Consider the following 12,776-nt stretch of genomic DNA (forward strand, 5'->3'; position numbering starts at 1 on the left):
GATTTTATCGTCAAAAGAAAATGAGAAACTATATCGACAAAAAGTACGTCACTGAACCTTTTCTCAGCCTTCTCATCAGTGACGACCTCAGCAATGCTTGTTTTTTGAGTCCCAAAGTCTCATCGGAAATGTATCTAGAAAACCTCTAATGTGAAGTTTGGTGCACACAATCATCACGTCTGTGAAGGTTCATCTCGGTCATCCTGGTCACCGTATATCCAAAAAAAGAGCTGAAACAAAGGCAGCTGGACTTGGATAGTCCCTTGCAGACAGAAATGTCTTCTTCCTTTGTTACAGCTTGTTTTTCAGCTACTGCAATGCATGCTGGGAGGCAACTGCTCCTCAGTACTTGGAATAGTAAAAATAGACCTGTGGCTCTGGAGGTACGTTTTTAAAAACAGGAAAATAACTCTGATAATGTTTCAGTTTAGACTTAATGTGAACTAAAAGTAAGAAAGATTAAATATTGCACCGTCTGGTTGCATGAAAGAAACTTAAATTTAATTTGGTGCTTGACTCGGTGGATTAAATAATCAACTTAAGTTTTACTAATGGACCTTTTGAGGCCGCCACATTCTTCAAAGAGGTCGAGACCTCAGCTGGGGTTTTACAGACTGGCCTGGTCACTGTGGTCCAGAGCGCGGCTGCCTGCGAAGGGTGGGTCCCCCACCCAGGAATCCTGGGAGGTGGGGTGTTGACAGTTGGGTGAGACACTGTGGAGTTGGTGTTGTGGGGAGAGAGTGACCCGAAATAGATCCGACAGCAGCAGGACCTCAAGCCACACTGGTCGGACCTCACCTAAATCTGTCTGCCACGTGTCCCTGGGTGGCTGGAGGATAAATATATGTACGCATATATAGTGTATGGTTGTACGTTTATGAGTGCTTCCTTAGGTGGCAGGGAGTTTTTACTTTGTCTTCTCGGAGATGCAGAATGGTGTGGTTTAAACCTTTCCCTTTGTCGCCCAATTAGTAGACGTGTTTGTTTCACTCGTACCAAGATGATGCACAACTACATCTTCCTGACAACGTGATTCTAAGTCCTCATGTTTGCGCTGATAGACGTCTAAAGTCTTCCAACGGGTCTGCCAATGGATTTTCTTTTTTTTTTTGTTGTAATTGTAAGACGGAAAACTGGTCTCCTGTTGAAATGTTGTGTCTGTAATGCCAACTTTGAGTCTGTACTGCATCAAATGTCACCTGCTCTGCGTATACACGTAATTTATCTCCATCAGACGGACCCCGAGTAAAACAGGTGCTGGTTCTGTCTCTGCCTCTTTGGAGGGTTTGTTGGCTTCATCAAATAAGAGTTTGCATGTGAACCGATAATTATGCGATGTAATTTGAAGGTCTGGGGTATCCTGCCTCACACTGAAAGGCAGGTTTCCAAGATGCACTCACAATTGGGAGTGTTTAAATCCAAATGAGCACATTTTTTTGCTACGACGGATAAATTACGTTGCATAACCTCTCAAGGTAAATGCCTCGATTCTCCGAAAAAAGCGGCCTCTGTTCCAGAGTTGAGATCATAAAGCCGTTTTTCCCAGCTGTAAATGAAGTCAAGACAGATAACAATCTACATCTGCGTGTACGGAGAAGTCTGCGGCTCACAGAAGTAAATGAAATGTTCTTAACTATTTTAGTTTTCTACCTCCTTCAGGCAGCGAGTCATTGAAGAGTCCCTCCACGGAGACGCAGCTGCTCCCGTCCCCCCCACAGATCCGGCAGCGGTCCTCGCGGACGTCTGAGCCCAGGACGCGGTCACAACCTACATGCTGCGAGAGGGGAGAAACGAGTGAGACGCAAGGGGTCATGGGTCAAGGGGCACAGTCGGTAAGTCGAGAGGTGTCAGAGGCCAGGATGAGGGATTACCTCCTAATGTCTTCCAGACCGCCTTTTCAAAACACAGAAATATCAGATGGTGCGTCCAGATGTTTTTTTTCTGAGCCTTTGCAGACATAATGCTCTTAGGTAGCTAAACTCATAGCTGTCGACATAAATAAATTTCATGATGAGCGAAGCAGGTGGTTTCACTCAAACTCCTTAACAGTGAACCAAACCTAAACAAAAGGGTAAAAAACCGACCGGCAACGGCTCTCCATCTCATATATTCATATGGCAGCTGCTTATTGTAGAGAGGGATAATGAGGCTTAAGTTTATTATTACTTTTACGTTGATTAGATCACGGTTCAAAAATAAATCAAGAGCTGAAACAGTGATTCATGGTTATCTGGTGGCTTTGTAATGTGTGTAGCGGTGAGTTATTAAGGTTTAAAATAACAACTCGGAGGAGGCCTCTTGGGTCTAAATGAAGAGTTTTTAAGAGCTCAATGGAACCGGCACGACTTTAAATACATACTGCAGAGTTACACCCCGACATGGTCCGTGAATTATCTGTTCATTCAGTTATTTCATTCAAGTTAGAAGACAAAAACACAGATTACGTTCACTGGGTCCAGCTTCTCAGGATACATTTACGTTTGTATTCGGTTTTAAGGAACTAAACATTTCCTTAATTAGCAAGAACCGTACTAATTTTTGTCTCTCAAAATTCTTACTTTAATCTCAGAATTTTACCTTTTTTGCTCATAATTCTGACTTTTTTCCTTAGAATTCTGACTTTTTTTTTTACTGAATTCTTACTCTTATCTCAGAATTCTGACTTTGATCCCAGAATTTTTACTTTAATCTCAGAATTCTACCTTTTGTTCCTCAGAATTCTGACTTTTTACTCAGAATTCTGACTTTTATCTCAAAATTCTGACTTTAATCCCAGAATTCTTACTTTAATCTCAGAATTCTACCTTTTTCCCCTCAGAATTCAGACTTTTATCTCAAAATTCTGACTTTAATCCCAGAATTCTCTCTTTAATCTCAGAATTCTACCTTTTGTTCCACAGAATTCTGACTTTTTCCTCAGAATTCTGACTTTTATCTCAAAATTCAGATTTAATCCCAGAATTCTGACTTTTTTTCTCAAAATTCTACCTTTTTTTCTCGGAATTCTGACTTTTTTCTCAAAATCTCAGAATCAGAAAAAAAAAAAATCTGAAAAAAAAATTCATACGCTCCAACTACATTTTTTTTCAGTAGCCCCCATGACGACACTACAAATAATATGTGAAACATAGTGTGTAGTTGGCAGTGGCTCAGTAGGTAGAGGCTTAGTGGTTTGATCCCTGATACATGGACCACATGGTATGTGATCGTGTGGGGCTAAAAAAAACTTGCACTGCAAAGCACTTGAAGTACCAACAGGTTGAAAAGCGATTTATAAATACAAGACCTGTGTTTGCAAGAAACCCTTTTCATTTAATTTTTCCTTCTATAACGCGACAGAATAGCAGGGGAGAGCGGAGGCAGATCTTACCTGGTCTTTATTTTTGATAAAAGAACAGGTGTTGTTAATGTAACTCTATTTTTTGTCCAACAAATCCAGGAAAAAAAGAGACTTTGGCAGACGCAGCATGTTGGATCGGACCATCTGTTCCTCGGGTTCTTTCTCTACTCGCTCATCTCTCTATATGTGTCTCCCTTCTCCCTGACTGTCAAAAACCCCAACTCAGGAACATTGCAAGGAAGATTGGAAAGGCAGACGAAAGTCAGAGAGGACTGTGTAGAGAATCAAAAAAAGGAGAAAAAGAACAAGAGATAATGAGAGTGCAGTGAATGAAAACCAGCCTGCAGTGCAGACGGACTAACTGAGCTGGAGGGTCACTGAGTTCCTACGAAGAAGAACAGAGGAGAGTATGGAGAGAAAGAGGAGACGGTGTTGATAAACAAACTAGTCTTTTTTGGATGAGTCCAGAAACTTGCAGGAACTCCACAGTCTGAACCTCTGAACAACGTTCACAGGAGCAGGAAGTGGAAAAATAAAGTCTGCTGGCGCTCTACAAACCTCCAGGCAACCCCTGAACGTCAAACTGGATGTCCCAGTGTCCATTTCTCCTCCGTCCAAAGCGTTTACTAAATCAAACAGTCTGGGATTCAAGTGCGACCACATAACCTCAGCGCAATCACCATTAAAGCGTCTTGTGTTCTTCTACAAATGGCTTGTGTGGGTTTCAGATTGGTTCCAGGGACCTGTTGGAGCTGCAGGTGGTCCCATCAAAACCAACAGCAGTTCAGTGTTTTGTTTTCATTAACAGCTGGGATTAAGAGAGAGCGCCGGTAATGGGAATCTGCAGCCGCTGCCAAAGTTCAGACAGATTTTCAGCAGCTGATTGTGATGATGGTCAGCGGTCGGCGCGGAGACCAGACAGTGGAGGGTGTCCAGAGTCAGAGAGAGGATAAACAATATTATCTCAGACGAAGACAATCTTCTATTGACTCAGTTTAAACTGTCTGCTCACCTCTAATGGTTGGAATTCCAGCATGCAAAAACTTGGTCAAAGCTTTAATGCTCCTCCTTGATTCCTGGACTAAAAACCTTCAAAAGTAAGTATCTACAGTATCGAGAGCATCCAAGTTTGACTTAACATGAGTATCCACACTGCCACCGTTCTTAAGCCTGTTTGTTAATATTTGCATCTGTTGGTTGAATCCTAACCACGGCCATCTTGGAAAACAAGTTGTGCACATTAAACATGAACAATTTAATAACGTCAGACAAGGATTTCAAATCGGATGATGTCTGGGTGCACTGAAAATCTGGGCCTGGGTTGCGCCGCACGCTACCACATAAAAGAAATAATCACACACCGAATCTGACTTTTGGTTTGTTTAAACCGAACAGGATCCCTCACGGAACATGAGGTAATTACACAGAGTTAGAAGGCGTTGAAGTTGAGGTAAGTCTCTGGGCAGGTCGGATGATAAGTTCGCGTCCTGTGCCAAATGGACTGATGGTTGCAGAGTTACTCACACGGGGCCGATCCCACACACAGCCAGTAAACATGCTATTACCCAGCGCTTTTCAGCGTAGAACGAACAGATCAGCAAACAGTGTTGGGTTCATGGTCGCAGCACCACAGCACGCAGCTCAAGCCACAAAAAAGGAAAACAAAAGACAAGACTGAAGCTGAGCCGCTGCTGTAGCTCCAGGCTACGAAGCAAACCACACACTGCAGCAGGAGATATATCGCCGACTTGATGTGTGTCTTATTGCTGCTACAGGTTTAAGGCTGCAGCTGGAACTCTAGTTAGCTGCAACCAGAGGACGGACCTCAGAGTGGGACAAGTGGAGAATGGCTGTTCCATACACTTGCCTCGTTGAGACGTTCAGGGTCTCCGGTGAGTATGTTAAGCCCCGAGATACTTGGACTTAGATGATCCACGAGGGAAATCGCTTGGTCGTAGTAGCTTAATTGTTACACAAAGATGAGCTGTTATACAGCTGGAGTTTGGTATAAAAGAGGTTCTGTAGCGTTCACTATAGCAGTGGATCAGAATGAACTCCTCTGGCCCTCTAATATTTGGTGTAGTGGATGGGATGGATTGTCCATAATGGAGAATAGTTCATCCAGTGTCCTACCGATTACATGTCCAGCCTTCTGGATAAATCTGTTGGTCCTACTGATGTCTTTTTTGCTGGTACCACTCCCACAACAAACCACAGCAAAGAACAGGGCACTGGCTACAACAGACTGGTAGAGAGACTTTAGTAACTCGCTGCACACATTGAAAGACCTGAGCTCCCTCAGGAAGTAAAGTCTACTCAGGTCCTTCTTCTACACAGCATCACTGTTGTCCCTCCAGTCCGGCCTGGTCTTCATGTAGACTCCCAGGCAGTCTTGTAGCAGTCCACTACTTTACCCTCCACTTCTTGGATGATGGAGATGTGCTCCACTGGTGTCCTCTTCCTCCTGAAGTCAACAACCAGCTCCTTGGTCTTGTCCACGTTCAGGAGTAGGTGCTTTGCCTGGGACCACTCCACAAAGTCAGTGTCCTACACTCCACCTCTTGTTCCATCTCTAATACACCCTACCACTGCAGGACAAAGCCCTCAGAGCAGCTCACAATAAGACACAACAGTCACAAAGTCGTGTAGAGTCCCCAAAAAAATGCAAAATACTTAAACTCAGTTAACAAACGGCAACATAAAAGAGTGAGAAAGGCACTAAGATTCATTAAAAATTGTTAAAACAGACAAACAGTGAGCAGACAAAGGACATGCTGCCATCTTGGATTCATGAAGAATGAACGGTAGTAGGAGATTTTAGTCATTTAGTACCAACTTGATTGAGTCCACTAGGGAAAAGAAGAGAAACGTTGCCTCGAGCCAGCATCAAATCAAAAAAAGAATTACAGAATGTATTAGGAAGCTTTTGTATTTCTGTAGTAGAGAACAAGTTTTCTGGAGCCAAGGTACGAGCTACCCCCCCCACCCCAACACTACATTAACTCTGACATCCCTATGTATTGGACTTAATACTTGGTGCACATGTGAGCTACGAGAATACTCATTTTATTTACTTAAAGTCTGAATATTAAATGATTGGGATTGGATCAGGGAGTAAAAACAACTTCATGGTGTCCCCTAGTGAAACCACGTTTCAGACTCCTTTAAGACTCACCTTACACTCTCCGTTTACGCACACATCCAGAGAGTCGTCCCTGCACAGTGTGCCGTCCACCACAGCTGGAGCACGCTCTGTGTAGAAGTTGTATCCTTCTGCTAGACAGTTGAGAGAGCACGGCTTCACCCCCCCTGGAAAACACACAATTGTTCACATTATATCAATTATATCAAATATAAGCAAAAATATGTAAAATATATGTGCAAATAAAAGGCACAGTTTATGATCTTTATTTGTAATAAATATTTGTAGCGCAAATTTATTTTGACCATGATTTTATTGAGTTGACTTTATAGAGCATGTAGATATTAATCTCTAAATAAATAAAAAGTGTAGGTGAGAAAGAGAAAAGTACTAAAAACTAAATGGGTCTTTAGGTGTTTTGTCACCTATGAACCTGTCAGTGATGGGCTTTGTTTCCCAACGTCTCTTCATCTTCTCAAGAAGGTTTTAAAACTTAAATATTATTAGTGTGCTAACTTGTTCTCACTTATCTACAGTCTGATGTCGGCTCATTTAAATCAGGGCTCAAAACATTATTGTTATCTGCAGCATTCCCATTGTATTATATATATATATTATATATATATTATTATATAATTGTATTATATTACTCCTTTTAATCAATCTAATTTTCATGTTTCTAGCTCCAAGTTGAATCTTAAATATTTCTTTGCTTGTTTTAATTGCCTTTCCTTTTTTAAAGCTTAATATCTTGTTTTTATTTCTATGTTTTTCATGTAATTTTATGTATGAGTCAAAATTGGACACTCATAAACTGCAGCAAGCTACAGGTTTGGCCACCAGACATGAAATAAGACTTACTGTAGAAATCAATGTGACACTGCAACAAAATCTGTTATGGTACATGTGCAACATGTGTAGCAAAGGTTCAGCAGAATGTACGAGAGAGAAACGAGAGTCTGCAGGGGAGTAGGAAATGTTTTTTGTGTGTGTGTTTTTTTTTTCCCTTGCGCTGACAACCAGAGAACAAGCAGCTGAATGTGATTATGTCTCCGTTTCCCTGGAATACGTGCGTACACAAAACGAACAACTGCAAACTACGTTAATGAATAATGCATATGACAGAGCAGAGCAAATGCAGAATACAGAAGGACACTGGCTTAATTTCAGCTGCGCTAGATACAAACTAAACTTAAAATGGCCACTTCACTGATGGTGTTTACATCTGTGTTTTTCAAAAGGCAGCCGATACAAAAGACGCAACCGACCGTCATCAAAGACTGTGACGTTGTCTCACATTGTCCGTGTCTGCACTTCAACACAAACTAATCAGGCACAACATTATGACCACCTTCCTAATATTGTGTAGGTCTCCCTTTTGCCTCCAAAACAGTTGTGACTTACCAGAGAATGGACATGGACCTTCTGAGGTGCCAGATTTTGAAGAAATTCACAGTTTCCTGTTGAAAATCCCCCGAAAATCCCAGCTGACAATATTAACTGACTAATTGAACTTCTCATCTCATCTTCTACTACTGCTTATCGGGTCACAAGGTTTCCTGGAGCCTATCCCAGCTGTCTTCAGGCGAGAGGCGGGGTCCACCCCGGACAGGTCGCCAGCCTATCGAAGGGCTAATACAGAGACAAACAACCCCTCACTCTCACACTTAGAGTCAATTTAGAGTCATTAATCAGCCTAACGAGCATGTCCTTGAAGGTGGGAGAGAACCAGAGTACAACCCAGAGAAAACCCACGCAGACACAGGGAGAACATGCAAACTCCTTCTCTAAAAATGCATTTGCTTTTAGACGTTTTTAGCAGTCGACAAAGACACAAAAGACCGAGCGCATACAAGTCGGAGACACTTGTAGCAAAGTAGTATTTGGCAGAAAAGACTCATGAGGGAGTTCTGCTGGGAAGAATTTGATTAAAATTACATCTTAGATTAGGTGGACGGGGCAGCAAATGGTGTTGGCATGGGCTTATGAGCAAAAGTAATAATGACTGTATGTCTACAGTACAGCCAAGCAAGGCCAAGGCTGAGTCAGTCCAATTACTGGAAAGCTTGCATGAAGCCAATCAGCGAACACAAGCAAACGTTCTGCCTGGATTTAGTCGCTCCACTGCTGCTGGGGGAAGGTTAGGGGCTCTAAGGCCAAGAAAACCTGTACCAACATACTTAAATATGAACATATATTGCTGAAGTTCTCCTCCAGCCAAGTGGTATGTATGTCCTTCATTCATGTGTGCAGCTTGCCAGCACCTCCATTATTTGAGTGGCTGTTGACATCAGCCTGAGCTGTGTTTGTTTGTGCTGGCAGCGCCGCAGCAGGTACTGGGAAGGAGAAAGAGGGAGAGACACAGAGTATGCACTGGCGTCGACTTCCAGACAATAAAGTGGTCAGACTACGGAAAACTACAATTCCCACGGTGCCTGGCCGTGGCTGGGGCAACCGTGGCCTGCAGAGAAAAAAAAAAAAAAAGGGGTGCGTGTATTAAAGGTTCAGGGCGTGTTGAATGGAGTGTGAAGGTTGAATGTGACGGCTGTTGGACTGATGTGGAGCAGCTTGTTTGAATAATAATAATAATAAAAAATAAAACTTTTTTTAATGAACTGTCCTTGGCTGTCTGAGCCGAGAGAGAAAGGCCGTCTCTGTTCCCCGTGTCCAGGCAGAAACGAGGAAAGAGAGATTGCATAATGGTGAGCTAAGTAAAGTCAAAGAGGCGAGGAGACAAAGGAAAAGAGAAAGAGGGTAAAAGTAACGGGGCGAAGGCTGAAATGAGACGTTGAAGACACAGAGAAGGGGCTGGTTTGGTGTGATCTGGCCTTAACACCGGGCAGAGTTTATGGCACTGTTCCTATTTTAACAGCTGCAAGGGATTTCCATTGTAAAATCAGCTGACTTGATGAAAAGAGCACTTGTTGCCTGAAGTTGGAACTGGACGGCCGGCCGTCTCTGTAAGCCATTATGTTACTGGAGAGCCAGATTAAATGCAGTTATGTCGTTGAAAAGTATTTATCTTTCTCGTCCAGGTTTCGGCGTCTAGAGCTCATCAGGAGCGAGGAATTCGTGCAAGGCATTGTGGGACGCACGGTTCTCTGCGGCTAGCATCTGCAGGCCAGGCAGGAGAGAGTCTGCAGATTCAATTCACACATCAGTCTCTCCACGCACACACACACACACACAAATACACACACACACTACAACTCTGTTCACGTTGCCTCCGTCTGTTTCACTTCTTTCAGCTTCATCATCACCTTTTTTTATTCGTTTCATCCACGCTCATTTCACTAATCTACTTCCCAATAAACAAACTCCAGTACTTCCACTACTGCAGGAAAGGTTACTTACATAACTCTGGTTCTCTGAGTAACATGAGTGAGCTCTCACAGACACTGTGCTGCCAGTCAAAAACCTCCTCTTCGTGCCTCTTCTCATGCCAATTGTCTTACTCCAACTCAAACTTTACTCTTTGTTCGACTCCAGGGAAAACACGGTCCCCGGGAGCTTTGTTCGTGGTTTGTTCAGTTGTGTGAGATTCGCTGCTCTTGCTAGCCAGTTAGACAGCAAATAGTAGCCAGCTACTAAAGCAATTGGCAACACCAACTAAACTAACGACAGCATCACCAGCTACCATTAGAGAGGAGCAATACTACAACTCAGATCCTGGTAGCCCATAGCCTCTTAACATATACAGATACAGACCAGCCTTAGCTTCACAGCTGATAAACCTACGTCCATACTAAAGGGGTATGTAACAAGCTTAAAGCAGAAACCCCACTCCACTTTAACTCTATAACTGCAGGTATTATAGTAAAGACTGAAATGTCCTATAATAATTGATTTGATATCGAAAAAAGGTTAAAGAAAGACAAATGTACTTCGCCACTCATCCAAGCTTCTTCAGTTGTAAGGGAATTTGAGGTTTAAATAGGAACATCTGTGGGTGTAGCCCATCATGGTTTTTTTATTTTCATGCATCATGACGCGTTCACAACATTTTCTACCGATTAAGAGAAGAATTAATGCAGCAGACTGACTAAGGATGGATTATTTTACTGTGATGATGAGTAAATATTGTAGAATAATCCCACACTAGTAGTAAAACAGGTTTGCATGTCCATGTTAGCACTGTCTCCTGATGTTTCCAACAAACAAAAAGAGGAAAAAAGAACTTAATGTTATCAAGATGAAATGAAGAAACAGGGACAAATCATATTTAAACATATTTAAACTGCTGTGTCTGTAATGTCAATAGCAGCTTGTCTGGCTTTTTCTCATTCATAAAAAGCTAAAATTGGGGAAATTTTTGGGGACAGCTTTAGTCGGGGGACAGGTCATCCAAAACAGGAGCTGTCCCCAGAAATCGGGGGCATCTGGTCGCCCTTAATGACGAACAAACACAACCAACACGGCACCTTTTTTTCTGGCACAAGTCTTCTCGTTCTGCCGCTTAATTTTTCAGACCTTTCCATCTTCACCGCGCCTCACAGTGACGCAGTCACACCATGTGTGTTTAGAAGCGCTACGTTGAAAACGGTCTGGTCTGAAACATTTTGTCGCAGCGCAGCGATCTGAACGCTGTGTAATTAAATACACTTGTACGCCGGTATATTAAAAATTAATATCATAACGGAAAAAAATACCTGCTACCTGCTATCAATCTACGATACAGCCTTAAGATCTGTCACTAAGAACTTTCACTCCAATTAAAACCTTGAGACTGACTGATAATGGGTCATTAGACATTCATTTGACAAAGAGGAAAAGGACAAAAAGAACCAGACCACTATTGAACAATAGGAAACATCAGTAAGTGTTGTCTGTTCATTATCAATGAGAGCCTTTAAGAATATTTTATATATACGTTAATATCTTGGATGGTGTTGAGTGAATCCCTGATCCCAGCGACGTTTGAGAGGAGATTATGTGTAAGTAAAGATGTGGTTCGTCAGCGATGAGAAACAAACGGAGCAGGTTAACTCACTTACCTCCTCTGTATGGCTTCCAGGTGTAAAACTTTCCCCTGAAAGGAACGCTGTCAAAGTCGGAGCACTGGATCTCACGGAAGTCTCGAGAGCCCGCCGGGCACTCCTGCAAACAAACAAACACACACACAAAATGTACCACAATCACATATGCCGACAACACGCATGCTGTTGATTACGATGTCGACTCACGTCGATGTTGCAGGACCTGAAGCGTTTCCTCTCCCCCAGACAATACTTTCCGCCGATGGTTGGCCTGCAGCGACACAGAGTCAAGTCAGCCAGTGTGATACAAGACATTAAACACATCACCACGGGATTATTTTATCCACTGCACTCATTGTCTATCACATACCACGAGGACAGCACCTGCGTATTAAACAGCTGCTTCTGCTAAACTTTCAACACATTTAAGAGAGAAAAAAAAAAAAAAAGAAAATCGATGCCGAGAAACGATACAGGGGAACACGGTCGGTCCAATCTCCCTTTAATCAAGTCAAGATGAGACATCTGGTGACTGTGATTGAATGGGCTAGTCGTTCTGTGATGATTCAGACTCAGCTGCAGCAGCTGGATTTAAACGAGGCGACGCTCCTCTGCGTGGAAACTCTTTTGTAATATTTACGACGAAGAAGCCGCGTTTAAGCGAGCTGTGACTTCCAACGTCAGTCCCTTATTGATTTAGCGCAACAGACCTGGCTATCGTAAACATCAACTACTGGTTTCATTTGCAGTCACTGCCCTTAATTTCAAGTCACCTAACACAACAGATGGTTGTTATCTGTTTCCTTTTTTAAACCACATAGTGGTATGTGTGTGCCCTCACTGACAATGTGAGGTTGTTGGAGAGCATGGGTAAATAAATTCTGGGGCCTGCTCATCATACCTGTACCATGAGCCGATATGGAAAGACAGAAATTTAAGCTTAGTTGTGTATACTCTGCATGTAATTGCAGTCATTTCCCATTTGTCGACCGATTTGTGTTTCATCTGGTTTGATCAGCCAGTATTTACATCCATTCCTGTGTCATTCTGTTTGGGTTACATGCAGTTTTGTTGATGCAAAATTGAGTATAGTTATATTCTGTTTACTTCTTTTTTTTTGCAAGTTAAAACTATAACACCTATAGTTCATTGCCGGTCTATAATTTGGCCTTTTCGGACCTGTATCGCTGCAGTGTGTATCCTTCTGTTTGCACTAGCACACACTGCTACTATAACGACTGATATTTATGCTAATACCCTGAAAAATGTATCTTAAACTCACTGCTGAGTGGATAAAACACCCTGTGGGTCTTTGTGA

The 12,776-nt window shown here is 42.5% G+C and overlaps 1 protein-coding gene across 1 annotated transcript in view; it reads right to left on the reverse strand.

The window, feature by feature from the left end:
* adamts10 (ADAM metallopeptidase with thrombospondin type 1 motif, 10) overlaps positions 1–12,776 on the reverse strand; it is a 60,746-nt gene that overhangs the window by 12,582 nt on the left and 35,388 nt on the right. Inside the window, exons 15-18 of the mRNA XM_047587873.1 lie at positions 11,666–11,729; positions 11,477–11,579; positions 6,516–6,649; positions 1,651–1,774 (exon numbers count right to left, since the gene is read on the reverse strand). Of these exons, the coding sequence (XP_047443829.1) occupies positions 1,651–1,774; positions 6,516–6,649; positions 11,477–11,579; positions 11,666–11,729 (425 nt within the window). The remainder of the gene's footprint in view (positions 1–1,650; positions 1,775–6,515; positions 6,650–11,476; positions 11,580–11,665; positions 11,730–12,776) is intronic.

The sequence above is a fragment of the Mugil cephalus genome, chromosome 6 (assembly GCF_022458985.1).
Source record: "Mugil cephalus isolate CIBA_MC_2020 chromosome 6, CIBA_Mcephalus_1.1, whole genome shotgun sequence".
Taxonomy (NCBI): domain Eukaryota; kingdom Metazoa; phylum Chordata; class Actinopteri; order Mugiliformes; family Mugilidae; genus Mugil; species Mugil cephalus.